This window comes from Anoplopoma fimbria, chromosome 19 (genome assembly GCF_027596085.1).
Source record: "Anoplopoma fimbria isolate UVic2021 breed Golden Eagle Sablefish chromosome 19, Afim_UVic_2022, whole genome shotgun sequence".
Lineage (NCBI taxonomy): Eukaryota > Metazoa > Chordata > Actinopteri > Perciformes > Anoplopomatidae > Anoplopoma > Anoplopoma fimbria.
In genome coordinates, this window is record NC_072467.1 from 8,188,564 (window position 1) to 8,207,327 (window position 18,764).

At 40.0% G+C, this 18,764-nt stretch overlaps 4 protein-coding genes across 5 annotated transcripts; 2 read left to right on the forward strand and 2 right to left on the reverse strand.

Annotated features, from left to right (window-relative positions):
- ccdc77 (coiled-coil domain containing 77) lies at positions 1-5,101 on the forward strand. 2 transcript variants are annotated; one of them, XM_054620375.1, is made up of 12 exons: positions 1-268; positions 953-1,001; positions 1,373-1,559; positions 1,668-1,810; positions 2,310-2,406; positions 2,880-2,967; positions 3,259-3,350; positions 3,442-3,590; positions 3,718-3,979; positions 4,138-4,263; positions 4,394-4,546; positions 4,803-5,101. In XM_054620375.1, the coding sequence occupies exons 2-12, from the start codon at positions 967-969 to the stop codon at positions 4,947-4,949; spliced, it is 1,479 nt and encodes a 492-aa protein (XP_054476350.1). In that variant the 5' UTR covers positions 1-268; positions 953-966; the 3' UTR covers positions 4,950-5,101. The 2 variants fall into 2 exon arrangements, with proteins under 2 accessions (XP_054476350.1, XP_054476351.1); XM_054620376.1 differs by having other exon boundaries at positions 3,262-3,350.
- Positions 5,102-6,932: 1,831 nt separating this feature from the next.
- hdhd5 (haloacid dehalogenase like hydrolase domain containing 5) lies at positions 6,933-10,588 on the forward strand. The gene is made up of 8 exons (XM_054620088.1): positions 6,933-7,260; positions 7,715-7,930; positions 8,038-8,150; positions 8,653-8,746; positions 8,825-8,858; positions 8,977-9,151; positions 9,232-9,420; positions 9,562-10,588. The coding sequence occupies exons 1-8, from the start codon at positions 7,150-7,152 to the stop codon at positions 9,977-9,979; spliced, it is 1,350 nt and encodes a 449-aa protein (XP_054476063.1). The 5' UTR covers positions 6,933-7,149; the 3' UTR covers positions 9,980-10,588.
- Positions 10,589-10,683: 95 nt separating this feature from the next.
- Positions 10,684-14,088, reverse strand: LOC129108325 (ras-related protein Rab-19). The gene is made up of 4 exons (XM_054620089.1): positions 14,038-14,088; positions 13,419-13,607; positions 12,892-13,075; positions 10,684-11,675 (listed from the first exon to the last, which is right to left on the reverse strand). Exons 1-4 carry the CDS (start codon positions 14,086-14,088, stop codon positions 11,401-11,403), a joined length of 699 nt encoding a protein of 232 aa, XP_054476064.1. The 3' UTR covers positions 10,684-11,400.
- Positions 14,089-15,044: 956 nt separating this feature from the next.
- ccdc34 (coiled-coil domain containing 34) lies at positions 15,045-17,916 on the reverse strand. The gene is made up of 7 exons (XM_054620583.1): positions 17,834-17,916; positions 17,206-17,484; positions 16,935-17,076; positions 16,398-16,505; positions 16,130-16,288; positions 15,885-16,014; positions 15,045-15,678 (listed from the first exon to the last, which is right to left on the reverse strand). The coding sequence occupies exons 2-7, from the start codon at positions 17,469-17,471 to the stop codon at positions 15,485-15,487; spliced, it is 999 nt and encodes a 332-aa protein (XP_054476558.1). The 5' UTR covers positions 17,472-17,484; positions 17,834-17,916; the 3' UTR covers positions 15,045-15,484.
- Between the last annotated feature and the right edge of the window lie 848 nt (positions 17,917-18,764).

An 18,764-nucleotide genomic window follows, 5' to 3' on the forward strand; every position in this document is an offset into this window, starting at 1 on the left:
TATCTCCCAATCGTGTGCCCTGACCATCATTTATCATGATTAACTGTTCATTTAATGGTAAAGATACATATATATATATATATCTAACCCTACATGTCTCACTTGTCTCACTTGGTGGGCAGCCTGCCGCCTGTCGCTGACGGGCCTCTGAACATCTTTATTCCCACGAAGAAGACGAGGAGTCGTAAACTTCCGGGATTCAAAAGCTTGATAGCAACGAACAACGCCGCTGTCCAGACCCAAGACCTGAGTGTGTGAAAGACAGAGGGTATGTAAACTGTGTTAAAGGTAGTATGTTATCCCAAAAGAGAGATACATGTATTATACGTATGTGTAGGTACTGGTATGTGCCTACTTTATTTTCGCTTTATCTAAAGTAACTATATCATATATATGCAAGACGTTGTAGAGACTTTGCTTTGCAACAGGATTGGGCATGGCGGTTTTGTTAGTTTGTTTTAATCATGAAATAAAGTTAGTCGGGTTGATGTATATGCAGCCAAGTGTTGACTTCTTGGAGAGTCACGGTGGTAGACTTTGCTTTCAAACGTCCCGCTCCCCCTGGCGCCCAACCCATGCCGACCGAGATACACCATGGACCCTTTTCTTCTATCACATTCACCGTTAACGTTTGCATTACACTAACCTGCTGTTCCCTCGGATATCCTAACGCGTATCCTAACGCCTGCTCATATTTATTGGCATATTGAAAGATGGCAAACAGTTTTGGACAGAGCTTTTGATGTAAATATTTCGGCTAATAATAATAATTGCTCTCAGGGGCTCCTCAAGCTGACATCTCTGTATTAGGTATCAGCATTTGTCATCTCTTGTCTGTGTGGCCTCTTTTTGCAGAATTAGTTGCAGAAAGGATGTGATCGTTGATTGTTACAACAACAAACCACTTTTGCAGTATTGATGACGGTCACTATTTTTTCACTTATGTTTTCAGTGTTGTGTGCTGGGATGGCATCTCCAACGAAAGATGCAACACCACACAGGTAAGCTCATGAAGTCAACAGGAGGACATTATTGTGGTCTCTCTGCAAGAGAGATGTACGGAGAGTGTCCATTGTGAGAAAGACTTAGTCTTTCTTTCATCTCTCTTAATGCTTTAACTCTAATCTCCCTGAACGATGCTGAGATTATTATTCTGCCAGTCTGGTTCCCCACTGTTACAGTCTTAAGTTGTCCCACAGTGATTTAGTCTTACTCCTAAAGTGGGTTTAAATGCCTGGGTAATCATTAATTTTAAATTCTTACAGTTTTACAAAATTTGCTTCAGACATGTACTGAACATGCACTGGATAAAATGGTATATGTTAAAAGATACCACAGGTTCAGTCTTAGTAAAGTCTTTTTTTATCTAAAGAGCCAACATTCGCACCCCTGGTCGAGTACCTGACTCCCCGCTTCCCCCCATCCATGAGCGGCTAGCGTACCTGCGTCCCTCCAGGGAGCTACTCGAGTTCTACAGAGAGAAGATTGCCCAGTTTGACGAAGAACATGAGGACCTACTGCAGATGCTGGATAAGTACAAAGGCATCACAGAGGACCAGGTGAGCCACAGCTAGGAGTTGTATGTGATGTTGTTTGTTTTTCCAGGTATACCAGAGTATGTTTGCCTGTTTTAACTGATCCTCTCTCCAACATGAATATCCTTTTAGCATAAATTACAGTGGGAAGTACGACAGCGTGAGGGAGAGATTTCAGAGCTGCAAAACGCTCTGAGTGACATGCAGGTCTACCTTTTCCAAGAGAGAGAACAGTCTCTTCGGCTTTATGCAGAAAATGACCGACTAAAGATCAGGTTGGTGCACGGTTGATGATGAACCTAGATATGTAGACATGTGATAGCAGGAAAAGCACTGGTGTAATTAATAACATAAATAGGGGCTTCTTTCCATTTATGTGTTCCAGATCCATGAGCTACTGGGACACTTAATAAGAATGGAGCCATCATTAATCTTAGTAGTAATTAGAGTTGCAAAGGGTTGGAAAATTTCCAAGGGAAATTCAGCTTTGAAATATAAAATAACAATTTTAAAAAGCGTACCCTTAAATAGTGAACTTATTGGGGGAACTGCTTGATTGAGGCTAATTATACCTAACTTTACTAAATGAGAAGTCAGTGTTTTTATTCATAATACTGTGTAGGCATGTACAAACTGGGGCGTATCAGCCAGATTAAAAGAAAATCACAGGTGCGGGTGTGCAGTTCCTTGATTATCTGTCTTCAGTATTGTATTACTAAAAATGTTTGGCAATTATATACATACAAGTATCTTACTGAACTTACTGTTGTACAGGGAGTTGGAGGACAGGAAGAAAATCCAGCACCTTCTTGCCCTGGTGGGTCCTGATGCAGGAGAGATCACATATTTCCACCGGGAGCCTCCTCACAAGGTACATGTTTTGTAGCCACATACCATGGATTCAAACAACTAACCATCAAATCATTACGATGCAATTTCCTACTTTTCAAAAATAATATTCAGTAAGTGTCATTGCTGATTTTTGTTCCATATATAAGCAAGCTTACAAGCAAATGCTCATTGCTTGTTACTACCAAAAAATAACCAATGCTGTGAGAGGGCATTTACATTGGGAAATTCTGTTTTCTGTCTTGCTGCTTTCTGGAATGTATGACTTAGCTATAGCTCTTACAGGGACTTAAAATGTCTCCACAAACTTTGCATGCATAATTTAAGGACATGTTAAGATATGTCAATTTCAATACAATTAAATCAAACAAAAAAGTTGTGGTGGATTAACTAAAAATGAGTTTATTCCACTGTTAATTCTTTCTGTGCCAGCGAAAAAGGCAAAGATAAAAAACTATGTTTTGAAGAAAGCTATATGTGACAACTTTATTTTAGGTCACTATCACACAGAAGAACGAGTCCAGATCCGAGGAAAATCTCAACCTAAGGCCAACAAAGTTGAGACCTGCTGCAACCAGGAAAGGTTTATAAATGCCTTTTTCTATTGTCAAACTTATTTTAAATTTGCAGAATAATTTGAATATGATTAATCTTTTGTTGTGTTCCTTAACAAAGGTATCAATACTGTTATTGTACAAACCTTTTTTGAATAATGTCAGCATCTGATCTGTTAATGTTTTCCCTCTAGTAAAACTCAAACACAGGAAGCAATGTTTCTTGTGAAATTTTGGAACTGAGCCCATAGTAGACAAGCAAAAGGATGACTAATTGCTCCAGACGGACTGTGCCATCCTGATTTTAATTTCTGTTTAAGCAGAGAGTAGCAGGAGAACAAAAGCAGCAGACAGGGTAAATGGAGAGAGCCTGGAACAATACAAGAATGATAACCAGACATTGTTACTACAGGTAGGAAACTTTTGGCCCCTTGCCTCTCCTGTCTCTGCGGTTTTGGAGATGAGTGTGCCAAGCTATTATTTTTTTGGGCTATTGTTTCCAGGTAGAGGCTCTACAGGCTCAGATGGAGGAGCAAACCCGTCTGGCTAAAGAGCAGGCAGAGTGTCTGCTGGAGGACCGACGGATTCAAACAGAGGAGGCACAGGCACAACGGCAGAGAGATCAGGAGCGATTCACAGCAATTACTGACAAGTGAGTTTGCATTTTTAAGTTGTTCACCACGCCTGAACTACCTAGTGTATTTGAGGATTGATGCTCCTTCAACTCCCCTTGCCTCTCAATGTAAAACGTGCACCTGCTCTCACATTTGACACCTCAGGCTCCAGCGAACCCAAAACCTGTTGTATGAGAGCACCAGAGATTTCTTACAGCTTAAGTTTGACACACGGGCTCATGAGAAGGGCTGGATGGTGGAGAAGGACCGTCTGCTGAGGGAGCTGGACTCCTGCCACAACCGTCTGAGGAAGACTGGATCTTCTGGTGCAGAGCTGGGCCGAAAGTGGCAACCCAGCAGCAGCACAGCCCTGCTCCTCCCCCGGCCTCAGCCAGAGATACAGCAGACACGCAAAGAGGAGCTTAAAGTAATACTTTTTATTCTAGAATAACTAAAAAAGTTTAAAGAAATATTTTGGGCAGACTTATCCCTTTTGTAAAGTAATGTAAATATCAAGGCTTTTTTTGTTTTGGAGTGTTTAAGTTTTTATTTTTTATTTACCTCATTTAAATGAATCATCATCAGGCAATGCAGGAGGAACTGAAGCAAGCCCACCGACTGGCAGAGATGTACAGGGAGCAGTGTATCACATTGGAGACAGAACTTTCCCAAATCAGAGAGGAAGGGGATGTGGGCAGGGAAATATTTAAGGTACCATGGTTGGACAGATGCTGATGCCTGTAAAATCCTCACACACATCTCTTGATTATTTATATTTTATGGAAATCCCCAAGTTTCTTGTTACTGATGTTTTCATCTAACGAAATCTGAATGTGTGCAGGAGCGTTCGGACAAAATGGCCACGCGTCTTCAGCTAATGACTCAGCGCTATGAGGCGCTGGAAAAGAGGAGGGCTATGGAGGTGGAAGGCTTCAAGACGGATCTGAAGCACCTCAGACAGAAATTCAAAGATGTAGAAAAACAACTCCTCAAGGTGATTGATTTTTTTCCATTAGAATTTTTTTTTGTCTTGATCATGGGGAAATTATTTTGTGATTTCAATAGGTGTGTTTTGAGCTCTTTTTTTTAAAATGATGAACATCAAAAATATGTGATGTCAATCTATCATAAAGGTATTATTTAAAGAAAAACTAAATGAGAAATAATTTCACTAATGTCTCCTCCTGCCTTGCATACTGCTGATATCATAGTTAACATTTAACCTGATGTTTATGTATCAACTGTTTCAGGTTACTCTTAATATCGGGCCCAACCAGGACTTAGCCATTCTGCATGAGGTACGCCAGACCAACGGCAGGACAAAGAAGGTTCAGGGTGAGCTGATGGCGCTGAAGGCTAAGATCTATGGACTGGAAAATGAGCTGAGATTTAGCTGAGGACTGGACTGTGGTGTCTACTGTCTGTCTATGAAGGACAATCAATGTGAGGTTTGTCCAAATCAAGAATGTTTGTGCCACTGTCTATATTACTGAAACTTAGAGTGAATGTTATTTCTATTTTGTACTTTGCACTAATAAAGATGTTTTGCTACAACAATTTTGATTAATGAACACAGTTATTTACATAATGAATTCTGCCAATAGCCATGAGCTTCTTCACAGCAGACATCTTGAATTGTCATAGCAGGAAAAGCACAAATGTTAATAACAACGTAATCAATGGATCTGTTCTATTTAAGTGTCCCACTAAGCCATGATAGTTTGATAGTGAAACAGCATGCACAGAATCAGGACCCTCAAACTTTAGCAGCTACATGTGAAATTCAGCCATCATTCCTTTTATTATTTACACCTGTGCATTAGCATGTCTAATAAATACTTGTTAATTCCTGCTCCAGTTACATTATGTCATGGTGTTACATGTACAAGTGGCACCCAAATATCAGTGAAATAACTACGAATAATAATTTTAGCTGCTGTTATTCTGTGAAAAGATATGAGCCAAACTAAATATCATGTTTATAGAACTTAAATCATTAGGCAAATGTTAGATGGTAAGAAATGAAGACTCTTGGATCAACATATTACATACTCCTACAAGCTACATTCAGTGTGTGTAGAGGAATACCTTTCCTATAGTTTGCGTTATGGGTATCTGTGTGTTATTTCTGCAAAAGGAGGAATAAAACAAAGTAGAAAAACAGGCATTGTAAGGAGCTGAGCGATGCACCGCTTTGCATAACACTGCCACAAGGCAATTTAAGGGAAGAGCAACTAGGCCGCAATTAACAATCAAGAAATCTAACGTTGTTATTAAACCCACAAGTAGGATACCATGACTATAAATTGTAAATATCACAAATGCTTATTTATGGTCATATTACCTTACAAAACTTACAGACTTAATATGATCACAGCAATACAACGAGTTACAAATGAGTAAACACAGAGACACAATGAATAAAGTATCATTAGGAAAAGGCTCTACACAGGTGGAAGCTAATTAGCATGACCAGCATCAGAGGAAATTAAGATTTACCTAAAAAGGAATGAGTATACTGTACATTAATCATAGTAACATGTAACTTGATGTACTTACTGTTCAACCCCCCCACATGTGGATATACTGTACATTTTTATTTTTATTTATTTATATTTTTATTGTATAATGTGTTTTATTTTATTTATTATCTGTTTCTCTGTAGTTGAGCTGCTGCAACACCTGAATTTCCCCCATGGGGATCAATAAAGGAGTATATCTATCTATAACTGGAACAACTGGAACTCAGGAAAAACTCCTGTGGTCTAGAGGTGGAATATACCACTCTAAGAGGGGAGTTGGAATAGTCCATGTGATGCTGGCCTTTTAATCATAGCAATCAAAACTTGATCAAAACATAATTCCATTTTATTATAACACAAGAGTATAACAGTGTAAATAGCAGGTACAGTCAAATTATATGAAAGAAAATAGAAAGGACAAAGGCAATGAGGGAGAAAAATTGTAAATGCAGGAATTAATTAAACAATTAAAAAGAGGCAGATTGAACTATGTTTACAAATGTAGTAACCTTTTTTTCATAAATAAATAGATAGTCTGTCATATATGAATTATATAGTTTAATAAAAACATAGAAAACTTTCTAGTAAAAATTAACTTGAGTAAAAAATATATCACCTATTAAAGCACACGTTTACAATGAAATCAATTTCACATGACTATTGTGTTATTTATTAATATTACTTTACACGTCACATACTGTATTATGACATCCTGCAGAGACTCATAGCTTCCGTTTATAGTTTTGACAACTAAAATGTAAGTTTCAGTTGTGGATAGGATGAGTGAGTGAGTGACTTTCATTTCTTCAAAAACTCTGATCACAAGCAAACCTGCAGCGTTTCCGGTAAATAAGCGGCTCTGCGCATGCTCAGTCGCTGTCATTGGAGGTTGCTGTTGAATGATGGCAGCTACACATGAGGATCTAGCACAGAGTTGAATATTGACTCTTTCTGTTTGAGGTACCATGACCTATTTCTCCCGTCGTAAGTAGACAGTAACCGATAGCTCGGCTGAAGTTAGCTCAGCTCCGTCCTTTATTGTCTGTTGTTTACCCGCCTGCTTGAGACACAAGACATGCAGAGAATAAGGTCTTGGCAAACTGGTTGGCAGCTGCTGAAATCAAGCTGTGAGGGAGCAGCAAAACATGTAAACACCTCGCCTGCGACCTCCCGATGTTATAGCAATGTAAGTGGATGTTATTTTCAAACTTTATTCAAATTTAAAATCAGGATGAGTGAAGACAAAGTTAAGAAAAATGACATGCACTTTAAGTCTTTTAATAAATGTTGTTCTTATTTGTTTACAACTTCAACGTTAAAAGAGAAAAACATGTAACACATTGATCAACGTGTTTAAAGCTAGTAACATCAGCACGTGCACAGGAATGGTGGCATGGTGGCACACCACACATTTACAACCTCAGTTATTACTGTCTTATTCATCCAGCTCGCTCATCAATGATTTATCTACTCCAATAAAAGTGTGCCGTGTAATTGATACACTCTGGAGACAAAGTCTCACGTGGTTCCCTGTGTCTGAAATGACGAGATTGTGGCAAGTTCTCGACCTATAGTATGACAGCAAGTTAATGAACAACCCCATGTTTTCATAATGCACATGCCTCCATTCTCTGGCCCAGCTCCCTCCTCAGGGCCCCGGCTCCTTCGGGCTGCTCTTTGACATTGATGGGGTGCTGGTGCGGGGCAGGACCCTGATCCCTGAAGCCAAGCAGTGCTTCAGGAATCTGGTGGACAGCAATGGGAAATACAAGGTGCCTGTGGTGTTTGTCACCAATGCTGGGAACTGCATGAGGCAGACCAAAGCTGAGTTCCTGTCCAATCTGCTTGAGGTGGAGGTAAATGTACATTTAAAACAGTTGTTTTTTTGTTTTTTTTAATCATTGTAAGTGTCCTCAGCTTGATTTTTTTTCTTCTTCTCTGACATCAATCTTTGTTTCTTCAGGTGTCTCCAGATCAAGTGATGCTGTCCCACAGTCCTTTGCGAATGTTCAACCAGTTCCACAAAATGCGTGTGCTGGTGTCGGGACAGGGCCCCGTGGAGGAGGTCGCACACAAGTATCCTGTCTTTAAAATCAGGGAGTCTGTTTTTATGCCCTCCCTCTAGATGTTGACCTCAAAGTGTGCATGTTCTGTTTATTCAGTGTAATATTCTTCATGCTCTATTTTGTTATCAGTATTTCATCTTTGCGCCCTTTGCTCCCTTTGCCATCGCAGTGAGGCCCTTTCACAGACTTCTCACTTTTTTCGTTATATGTTATGAGGGATCAGTGGTAGTTTTTTATCTTTTTCTCATGCTGGGTTCGTCATTAATTCAAGTGTGGCTATTTAAAGCCTTGGATTTTACTTTTCTGAACAAATCTATGAATCACCCAGTGGTTAACGCCTTCCTAGTGTATAAAGACATATAGTAAATTATACATCAGGAAACAAATTCTTTTTTTCCATGGAAAGCAGGTGATATCTGTGATTTCATCTTATGTTAGACAGAAGCATTTCCTTCAGTTGTGATTTTGAGCTCTTGCCTCTAAGTGTTTGACTTTAACCCACCAAACTTCAGCCTTGGCTTTCAGGATGTTGTTACCATAGATATGCTCAGAGATGCATATCCTCTCCTAGATGTCGTAGACCACAGCAGAAGGCCCAAAGACGGTGTAAGCTATATTAATGTTGAAGCCAGTTTATGTTCTTGATGAGTGAGAAATCTTATCAGTTGGTATAATGTCTTACAGATTCCCCCTACTAAAGGCTTACCACCAATAGACGGTATGTTTCCACACCCAGTCAACAAGTGTAATGTCTAATAATTGATTAACAATTTAGAAAGAACACAGGTATGGCTGTCTTTTATGTTATTTCTTTCATTGCCTGTTTGTTTCTACAGCTGTCATCTTATTTGGTGAGCCAATCAGATGGGAGACCAACCTCGCGCTTATCGTTGACGTGCTCCTAACAAATGGGAACCCAGACAATGTGTGGAGTTCGACGCGGTTCCCTCACATCCCGGTCCTGGCCTGTAACATGGACTTGCTGTGGATGGCTGAGGCGAAGAATCCAAGGTACAGCATGTGTAAATAAAAAATACACACTCAGAAACAATATTGGAAGTGTTATTATACTCAAGGTCCCCGTCTCATAGGTTTGGTCACGGCATGTTCCTGGTGTGCTTAGAGAGCCTCTACAAGAAGGTCACAGGCTACGACCTGAAGTACGAGGCTCTGATCGGTAAACCCAGTGTGGTGACTTATAACTACGCTGAGCTGCTGATTAGTCAGCAGGCTGAGAGACTCGGCTGGACCACACCTGTGAAGAGGCTGTACGCAATAGGGTGAGTGACTCAGTCATCTCTTGACTTTAGACACAAATTGACATTTCAGAATCGTACTGTTTGTCCTTTTGTCTAACACAAAAACATTGAGGGGAAGGAAGAGCCCTTTTAATTGTGTTGTCACTCCATCTCTTTTTATAGGGATAACCCCATGTCTGACATATACGGCGCCAACCTCTACAACCACTACCTCAAGGCTTCCCAGCGCACCAAGGCCCAGATGCAGGCTAAGAGTGGCGGAGGAGGTGTAGATCCCGCGGCAGGAACTGTTGATGACACCCCAAAAATGACATCGGCAGAACTAGGCGGAGGCTCAGTCGTGTTCGGGGCGGAGGAGGACCTCCCAGAGGGGTGCAGCTCCATCCTGGTGTGCACAGGAGTGTACAGCAGAGACCAGCAGGAGCTGCCAACGGAGCCCACCGTCACGGAGCACCGCATCTTCCACGGGCACAGGGACTTCCGGTTTGACCCCAGCCTCACGCAGCCGTCCTTTGTGGTGCAGGATGTGAAGGAGGCGGTGGAGCTGGTGTTTCAGCAGGAAGGCTGGCCTCTGGAGTAGGACTTCTAACTCATCTCTGCCCCTGGTTAACTACTTACAGGGCAGATGTGGCTGTTTCAGTGGCTTGTTCTTAGATATTTTCACAAAGTGCCATAGAATCAGCAGCAAAAAGCAACAATATGCAGTTTTAACACTAAATGTAGGAAAGTTAGACCAGTTTTAAGTCGGTCAAGCATGGTAATGTGTCACAGACTGCTGCACTATTTTTATTTTTGTTATTCTTATGAACAACACACATCACTGTTTCTAATAGCCCTACCTTCTACCTATAAACTGTATGTCAAGGACTAAAGTTTATCAAGAGGGACGTTGTGTCCTTTCTTGCCTTTGCACCACACAATGAGTTTTCTCTTTTTTTTAAGTACATGGAATGTGTTGAGTCTAGGTGTCAAGTTACATGCATTTTACTACATCAGACTTTTATATAGTATCTGTCAGTTCATGGACGAGGGACATAGTTCAAACTCAAACTGGACGACATTCAGATTGATCCAGGGAGGGCTCTATAGAGACACATCTGATGGTTTGTCTGTGACACAGCATATTCTCTAGAGAAAAAGATGGATTTTATTATTTGCACAATGGCCAACCTAACTGGGTTATGTTGCCTTTTCCAAAATATACAACCCCCCCAGCAGGTCTTCAACAGTCCTGCTGATGTTTTTAATGCTATCACATTTCAGCTTGATTTGTTTTTAAGACAGGGTGAGTGCATAACCACTAATGCTGATGAGATTAAGTTTCCAGGTTTCAGTTTAGTTCCTCATCAGTTTTGATTCAAGCCTCAATTAAGAGTACAGTTATTTTATTTTAATTTTGATTTGTGAAATTGACACAGTTACAGCAAAACTGAAAAAGGTGCTATTTTTGGTTAGGGTTATTGTTATTGTGAATATTTGTAATTAAAGTCAAGTGTGGGAGAAAAAATGTACTAACAGTTGCAGCACCAGTGAAAATTTCACACGGTACTGTTTGCTATTTATAACTGACGGGTATAATAACAATGTAGCAGGTGACTTAAATTGTAGGTTCAAACTGTGGAACTCTGGTAATGAACTGGAAAAAGCCATACTGAATGAAAGAACAATTAAAAAAGAATAAAAGACACGAAAACTTGTCAAGCGAAAACATTCTGTATACTGTAGCACATTCTTAGTACAGAGTCCTCCAGCAGAGGTTTGTAATGCTGGGGTCGCTATCACATTAAGCAGCTGTTATCCTGAAGAGAATATCACAAAATCTATTTGATAAGCAACCGCCATTTAAAAACTGAGTTATTGATTCTACTAACTGTATAAATATTAAATGTCAAAATATGTACAAAACTCTCCCTCACACTATACAACATATGTGGTTTCTCCTAAACTGCTGACACTATTTTTCAAACAAGTCTTTAATAACAGGCTCCTACTTCAGTCCGCTCAGCAGCCGCACTTTTTATCTGAAGACACGGTGCCATGGACCGGGTGGGAGCTGTTACTCAACATGAATTGATTCGAGTCCTGGGAAATCTCATCTATGATGGTCATGCCGTTACGTGCCAGCAGCTCCCGGGCCATGAGGATGAAGGCCGCCTCCACGTTCTGGGCCTCCTTGGCTGAGGTTTCCAGAGCAGCCAGCACACCGTTGTTTTCTGCCAGAGTGCAAGAATCCTCAAACAACACCTGCCTCTGAGCTTGAAGGTCTGACTTATTACCTGCAAGGATAAACAGAGCAGGAAGTGCACAAAGTATGAAGTATCAATCAGTATCATCATATTCTGACACTTTTACAGTTTATTGCCTTGTCAAACGTGATAAATTGACAGAAAATTGTGAATAATTATTTCTCAATCCACCAAAATTTGTCACAGTTTACCAGATCTCATTGTCATTGATATTGCTTGTTTTCTCCTACCAGGATTAAAACCACAAAATATTGCCTTTACTATCATATATGACAAAGCATCAAATCCTCATATTTGAGAAGCTGGAACCAGATACTGTTCAACATTTATCCTTCAAAAATTGATTTTAATGAAGATTAATTGATTATCAAAATAGTATAAATTAGTAAATACATAATTTAATCTAGGGATTCTCAAACTTTTTGGGGACAGGGACCTGGTTACAGGAGGGAACATTTTCAAGCACCCCCCTCTTAATCATAATAGAGATTAGGCGTATGCATACTACTATTTGTACTCTTAGATTCCATTAGAACTATTTGTATTCTAAAAACTTTTCAACCCAAATACTTCAAAAAACGAATTCATAGTGCTAAACAGAAACACGTTTAAATTTGAATCATGTTTAAAATAAAATAAGATAATCCTTTATTCATCCCACAGCAGGTACATTTGCAATGTTATTGAACATTGATACCATGTACATACCTTTAAACAGAGGGGGATTTTATTCAAATTGCATTTGGACTAAATTTGCTGCATTTATAGCCTACATTTCCAGTGATTGATATGAAAATGTTTTTAGAAAATGAACAGTAACACGGCTAGCATAGTCCTGATCTAAAGATGACTTTAAGTAAGTGCTTCAACTTTAGAATAATTCATTTATTGCTGTGTGAAACAATCATTCCAGGATTCTATTGGCCCAAAGCCTACAAGGGTGGGAGTAATAGACACAATATTCTTGTTTTATTGGCACAAATTGTTCCAATCTGTAGATATGCACCTTTAAATAATGGAGCATTAATTTGTCATTTATAGCACATCATTTCGCAGACAGAGTGCCAAAGACCCCATGGGGATCCCTGGACCCTACTTTGAGAATCACCCACACTGATTGTTTAAACTAAACAGACTAACAGTCAATGTACAAATGATATAAAAGATGTAAAATAGTTGCAGATTGTCTGTCAGAATAAAAAGGTTGGGAACCACCGGTGTATTGTGTTCTTCACTATTTGCTCACCAATGAGGATCAGTACCACGCTGGAAGCTCCAAACTGCTGCACCTCCCTGATCCAGAGGGGAACAGATTCAAATGTGCTGCGGCGTGTGATGTCATAGGCCACCATGGCCCCGTGGGCACTGCGGTAGTAGCTTTGAGTTATGGTTCGAAAACGCTCCTGTCCTGCTGTGTCCCAAACCTGCATCTGCAATAACAACACAAACGACAACTCAATCCAATAGAACCACGCTTATGTCTACAGAACCCCAAACTAAATACCATAGCAACACATCCATGCAGTTAACAAATTAACACACCCAGAAAGCTAACACAAAGATGATGTCATTTGAAGGAAGCAGTCAACCACTCCTCTTGCCTAAAGGAAAGAAATGCTGATCAACTAAAACAAGCAAAGGGAGTTTATACTACTTATACTAATAGTATATAGTAAGAGAAACTACATGTTTGTATATAAAAAGTATATCCATGATTAAATTAAATGATCCCGAATGAATGTGGAATGTAAGAGCAGACTGCATGTCACCTACCTTTACCTTCTTGCCATCAATGTCCAGGGTGCGAACAGTAAAATCCACACCAATTGTGTTTTGCTGCTTCTCGATGAATATGCCAGACTTGAAGCTCTGGACCACACAGGTCTTCCCCACATCTGAGTCCCCAACCAGGATGATTTTGAAAAGAAAGTCGAAAGAGTCCTCGATCTCTGGCCCTGCAGACTGCATGGTGAAAGGAGGAATATGTGTACACAAAAAACACACACACAGAGGCTTCAAAACACTAGACACACAAGACCTGTGTGCCTCTATGCAACAGAACTGGTTCCTTCCAAGTTGCGTCAACAGCTTGCTTCTTCTGTCATTTTTAACCTCGTTCACAAACTCAACTCTGCAAACAACATAAAGTAACTCCAAATCAACCTAAGTATCCCATGGCAGAGGATTCAGATTTTTTGTGACAGCATCCAAAGGTAATGTTCCTTCATCCTGTGCTTGTTTCCATGTCTATGCTACAATATGGGACAGATTTTTGAAGACTTAAACTCAATGTTTATTCCGCACTGCTGCCCTTTAGACTGTCACTCTTTCTGCCCTCTACAGCTCTCACCTCTCACTTTCATTCTAAGGAAACTACAGACACGCCCCTTACCTGTCCTGGTAGGTGTGATCTCCAACCGCCAGCCCACCTGCACCACTGCATCTTGGGATACGGGTTTTTAGTTTTCTATTTAGACTCTGTATGGCCACAATACCTGGCAGAGGCAGAAATAAAACTCAATGACCTGAAACACTGTTTATTACCAGAAGTACTGGCTCAGGCATGTAGATGTGATAGGGTTAGATACATGTAGACATTGAGCTCTAGTTGGTTTTTTAACTAACTGTATGACCTTACCATTTTTGTTAGACCTCTAACTCTACTAGTTTAGAGATAGAGGTACACAGAAAGCCAAAGTAATGGTGATTGACTTTGAAAAATTTCATATACTTTTATGAAGACAGGTTTGGCTTACAAGGCTCAGTGTGCAAACATCCCTTAGCAAACAGCTTAAACTGCTCCTGCAATTTAACTTCTCCTGACAGAATGCAAACACTTAAAACCTTTGTCTTAACAGCTGTCCTTTGGACCCCAGAATGTTATTTGTACATTTAAAAATGTCCTACAGTGTTAACCCCTCGCTGAATACTGTCAACTAGCACATTCCACAGCACTCAAAAACAGAAAGGACTAAAGCTAACGAACAAAACCCGACAGACACATTGAAAGAGGTTAAAGACAGGATAATAAAACATAAAGCGTAATTGAAATCATATTACCTCAGGCTGCGTACATTGATATCACAGTGTGATGTTAAAACAGAATGAGCATACTGCCCTGAATCTGAATTAGTCTCTCTCTCTCTCTCTCTTTCCACCCCCTCACTTGTTCTGTCGTCATCTCAGCCCACTGAAGAACAAGGCACAGCTGGACAGAGAACAATGTGTGAGTGTGAGGGGCACTTGACCAAGCTGGGTCTATCTTTGGCTACAACCACCAGCCACCCTCTTCCCATTGTGTGGGTGTTTGTGGCTGATGCCTTATTAAATGCAATAAAATGTGGTTTTGTTTGACTGTTTAGTGATGGAAAAAATGAGACAAGCACAACAGGGAAAAATAACTTTGATAATGCCTCTTTTATCCAAACAGCAAATTGGTAAGATATACAGGATAACACAAATTAATCTTCAGGCTGTTAAATGTCTAGCCATTACAGCATTTATGCTAGACATTATCGTTGTATGAAAGCTGACTTAATCAAATTAAAGTCATCTTTGTAAATTTGTGTAAAATCCCCAAAATTCAGACATCCTTACATCCTTATGTACAAACTAATTTGAGCTAGTGCATCGTTACAAAATCGCTCCAGTGTACATGAATATGCCAAACCAAACTACATGGTAGCCAAATTACCACATTCCTATTGGAGAACAGAAATATTTCTGTGATTCAACAGAGTCTCAGCTCAGGAGCTGTGGTCGAGTGGATGAGTGGTGATGAAATCATATTTGAGCCGTAACTAAGCTACAGTATCAGTCACAGACGTCCCTCTGCTGTGTCATCTTCTCTGCGCTGCACTGGCAGAGTTCCTCAGTCTTAAAGCGGTGCTGGGGCTTTGTTGACATTTTTGTTGTTTCTGAGGTTTCTTGCCAGATGTCTTATTCAGTGTTATTTCCTGAGGAGGGACATGAATGGGCTTCCAGGGGACTGGGTTGAAGAAGCTGGGTGATGAGTAGGATTTGTCGTAGGGACCTGGAAGAAATCAAAGCAATACAATACTGATACATAACAAATATCAGCTTGGCAAATGAAATGAATACGCTACATTCACATCTGATGCGGTTGGAGACCAACATTAAACAGTTATATTGCTGCTATTTTATCAATTATATGGCGTGAGTTAGTCCGAAATTGAAAAAGCCTAGTTAATAATTCCCAGATGACTTAAAGGACCTTACTTGTTGGGTAGCAGGGTAATTTGGGACTTGCTCTGCTTTTTTCATTGGCTTTAGCCAGCCAGTCCTTAAACTTCTCCTCTGCCCTCTTGTGGCGCTCTTTCTCCTGCTCCTCCTTCAGGGCAGCTGCCTCCTGTCAACATAAAGGGATCTATCAGAATCTGTCTGTTCCTGCTCATCAATAACAAGATTTTACTTTAAAATACTTTCATTAAAAGCAGAATAACTTATAAGAAGATCCGCATTACTTTCTCCTTCTTCTCCGATTCTATTTTTTCTAGGTTCTTCTTCTGCAGCCAGACTTTGTACTTTTGTTGAGCTTTCTGTTCAGTCTCCCTCTGTTTCTCCTGCTGCCTCTGTATCTCCTCCTCCTCCTTGCTTAGTTTTATGAGTTGCTCCTGCTTCTCCTGGGTTTGCATGAAGAAAACAAAGATAGACATGTCAGCATTTGAAAGTGTAGCACTACTGTTTAATTAAACATATAGTTTTACTGACTTTAAAGTGGCAGTGGCCTACCTGTTCTATTTTCATCTTCAGCCATTCTTGGATCTTCTCTTCCATGACAATCTTTTTCTGTTCCCGCTCCCTTTCTTGTTGTTCGTTTTTTACCTTCCGTAACTGCTCCTAATTTTTAAATAAAAGGATAAATAAAGCTGTACTACTTTGAAATGAAGACCAAATGCAATAAGAATGTAATAATTTTGTTTGGTTTAATATACAGTACCAGTCAAAAGTTTGGACACACCTTCTCATTCAATGGTTTTTCTTTATTTTCATTTTTTTCTACATTGTAGATTAATATTAAAGACATCCAAACTATGAAGGAACACATATGGAATTATGTGGTAAACAAACAAATGCTCAACAAACCAGAATATGTTTTATATTTTAGATTCTTCAAAGTAGTTGAATGAGAAGGTATGTCCAAACTTTTGACTGGTACTGAATATATGTCTAGCCTTAAGGAAAACATCCAAAAAGCAAAGGGACGTAAGGAAAGTAACATCTGCTGCAGTAATACAGTGATATAAATAATAATTAACTGTTGCTTGCCTCCTCTGCTTGTTTTTCCAATTTTAAACGGTCTTCTTTGGCTTTGTTCACCAGCCACATTTCCCAGGCACTGCGAGAAGGGGAACCTGCTGGCTCAACATCATTCAACATCTGCACAGATGGTGTTCTTGGTAGCTCACATCTATAACAAAAAAAGATGTAAAATGATACACATTCTGCTGTATACTTACATTGTATCTGTCTGAATCAAGCAGTCTGTGGCCTTTAACACGTTTCCTAAAGTATCTTAAGCTTGAATGATCAGCAGCACCTGGCTGGTGAAACGCTGAGCCTGGAGTGGTCGCTCTGTCTTGGTGAGGTCTGCTGATCTGGGCTGGGCTCCAGGTCCTCATCACTATCAAAGCTGTCATGATATATGGGAGAAAGAAGAGAGAATGTGTCTTCGTCGTCGGATAGGACGCCGTCGTCCAAGCCCTTAGACGTGCTGAAGTCTTTCCCCTGGCTGGTTTTGACGGGAGTCGAGCTGAAGCCCTTGGACACAGAGGCCGGACAGTTCGGCATCCTCCTTCCAGACATTGCTAGCCGATGTCTGAAAACACAAAGTCAACACATGAGCATGTTTTACACAAGTTGTGTGTGAGTTTCTGTCTGTTATTATTGTCAACAACATATGCATTTATTTTAGTAACACACACCACACAAACGTAACTACACTGATGGTCATTGAACAGATCGTTTTAACGGTTAGCAAAGTGGTGGCTAACATTAGCACTCAAGAGGAAACTAACAGCTAGCTTAGGTTAGCAAACGTAGCTTGAATAGTATCTAACGTGCTACGAAGGTTTAATACTAACTATTGTGCTAGCTAACTCCACAGTTCACGTGTGCTGTGCCTCTTGATATATCTGTAAGAACTGTAAGAACATTTCGTAACCCACCTTTTTGCGTAAGTTTGAAGAAAAGTCTCGCTGTTGTGGTTGTCTTTTTCGCCAACGCTGGAACTGATTTGTTTTTTTTCCCATGATACACCACGCCCCCACGCTCAACCGAACGCTGCCTCCGTAACCATGGGGACGCTTGACGCTTGCCAACCACAAGTATCTCTCTTCAACATGTCAGGGTGTCTTTAAATCATCAGTGTGGGATTGAATATGTCTGCACGTCTACATCAAAATATATATATTTTAATTCACTGATTCCTCTTCTCATAGCTTGTAACATGCACAATCAACTGTAACTCATGTATCTTCATGAAAAAAAGGATAAAGGACATTTTGAAGATATTATTAAGATTCTCTAAAATGATCTATTTGATTTTATTTAGATTCTGGAAAGAGTGGACATTTGATATTTCTATCCTGATATTTTTGTGATCCGTTACTGTACTTCAGACAATGAGTTCCCTTCCTGGAATAACAGGCGGTTTGTTTTTATCTAGCTGCTCCGATCCAGTTTAAGTTGACCCGCCTGTACACTTTGTCTCACTCCCACTTAACACTATCTGTCTAATTACCAGCTGGTGTTCTAATTTGAGCTTGTGCACAGAAGGGCTGCTTTCACAAAGACATGTGGCATTTTGTGAGGGTTTGTAATGACTTGCAGCACTAAATTAATTGGTTGTCTTGTTTATTGTCTTTTAATGTTAAAATCCCACTACAAAGGCAACACCGTGCACTGTCCCTGAGTTGTTGATTATCATATAACCTGTGACTTTGTTAATTGCAAACAATCATTTAGTTTCAGATTTTTTTGTTTCAAATCAAGTGCCAGCAGTGTACAGCTAGATTGCAGTAACTCTGTATCAGTGGTGAAAGAAGTACTCTGATCTTTTAAGTAAAAGTAGCAATACCACAGTGTACAAATACTCGA

Excerpts from the sequence above, each read along its gene's own strand:
- ccdc77 (XM_054620375.1), top strand. The coding sequence starts at position 967 with ATGGCATCTCCAACGAAAGATGCAACACCACACAG. Across the intron at positions 2,968-3,258 it reads ACCTGCTGCAACCAGGAAAG|CAGAGAGTAGCAGGAGAACA; the intron begins GTTTATAAATGC and ends TTTCTGTTTAAG. Across the intron at positions 4,547-4,802 it reads TAGAAAAACAACTCCTCAAG|GTTACTCTTAATATCGGGCC; the intron begins GTGATTGATTTT and ends CAACTGTTTCAG.
- hdhd5 (XM_054620088.1), top strand. The coding sequence starts at position 7,150 with ATGCAGAGAATAAGGTCTTGGCAAACTGGTTGGCAGCTGCTGAAATCA. Across the intron at positions 7,931-8,037 it reads CCAATCTGCTTGAGGTGGAG|GTGTCTCCAGATCAAGTGAT; the intron begins GTAAATGTACAT and ends TTGTTTCTTCAG. Across the intron at positions 8,747-8,824 it reads GCAGAAGGCCCAAAGACGGT|ATTCCCCCTACTAAAGGCTT; the intron begins GTAAGCTATATT and ends AATGTCTTACAG.
- LOC129108325 (XM_054620089.1), bottom strand. The coding sequence starts at position 14,088 with ATGCAGTGGTGCAGGTGGGCTGGCGGTTGGAGATCACACCTACCAGGA. Across the intron at positions 13,076-13,418 it reads TTGATGGCAAGAAGGTAAAG|ATGCAGGTTTGGGACACAGC; the intron begins GTAGGTGACATG and ends TTGTTATTGCAG. Across the intron at positions 11,676-12,891 it reads CGTGGTACTGATCCTCATTG|GTAATAAGTCAGACCTTCAA; the intron begins GTGAGCAAATAG and ends TTATCCTTGCAG.
- ccdc34 (XM_054620583.1), bottom strand. The coding sequence starts at position 17,471 with ATGTCTGGAAGGAGGATGCCGAACTGTCCGGCCTCTGTGTCCAAGGGC. Across the intron at positions 16,506-16,934 it reads TGGAAAAACAAGCAGAGGAG|GAGCAGTTACGGAAGGTAAA; the intron begins GCAAGCAACAGT and ends TTTAAAAATTAG. Across the intron at positions 16,289-16,397 it reads TGAAGATGAAAATAGAACAG|GAGAAGCAGGAGCAACTCAT; the intron begins GTAGGCCACTGC and ends ATGCAAACCCAG.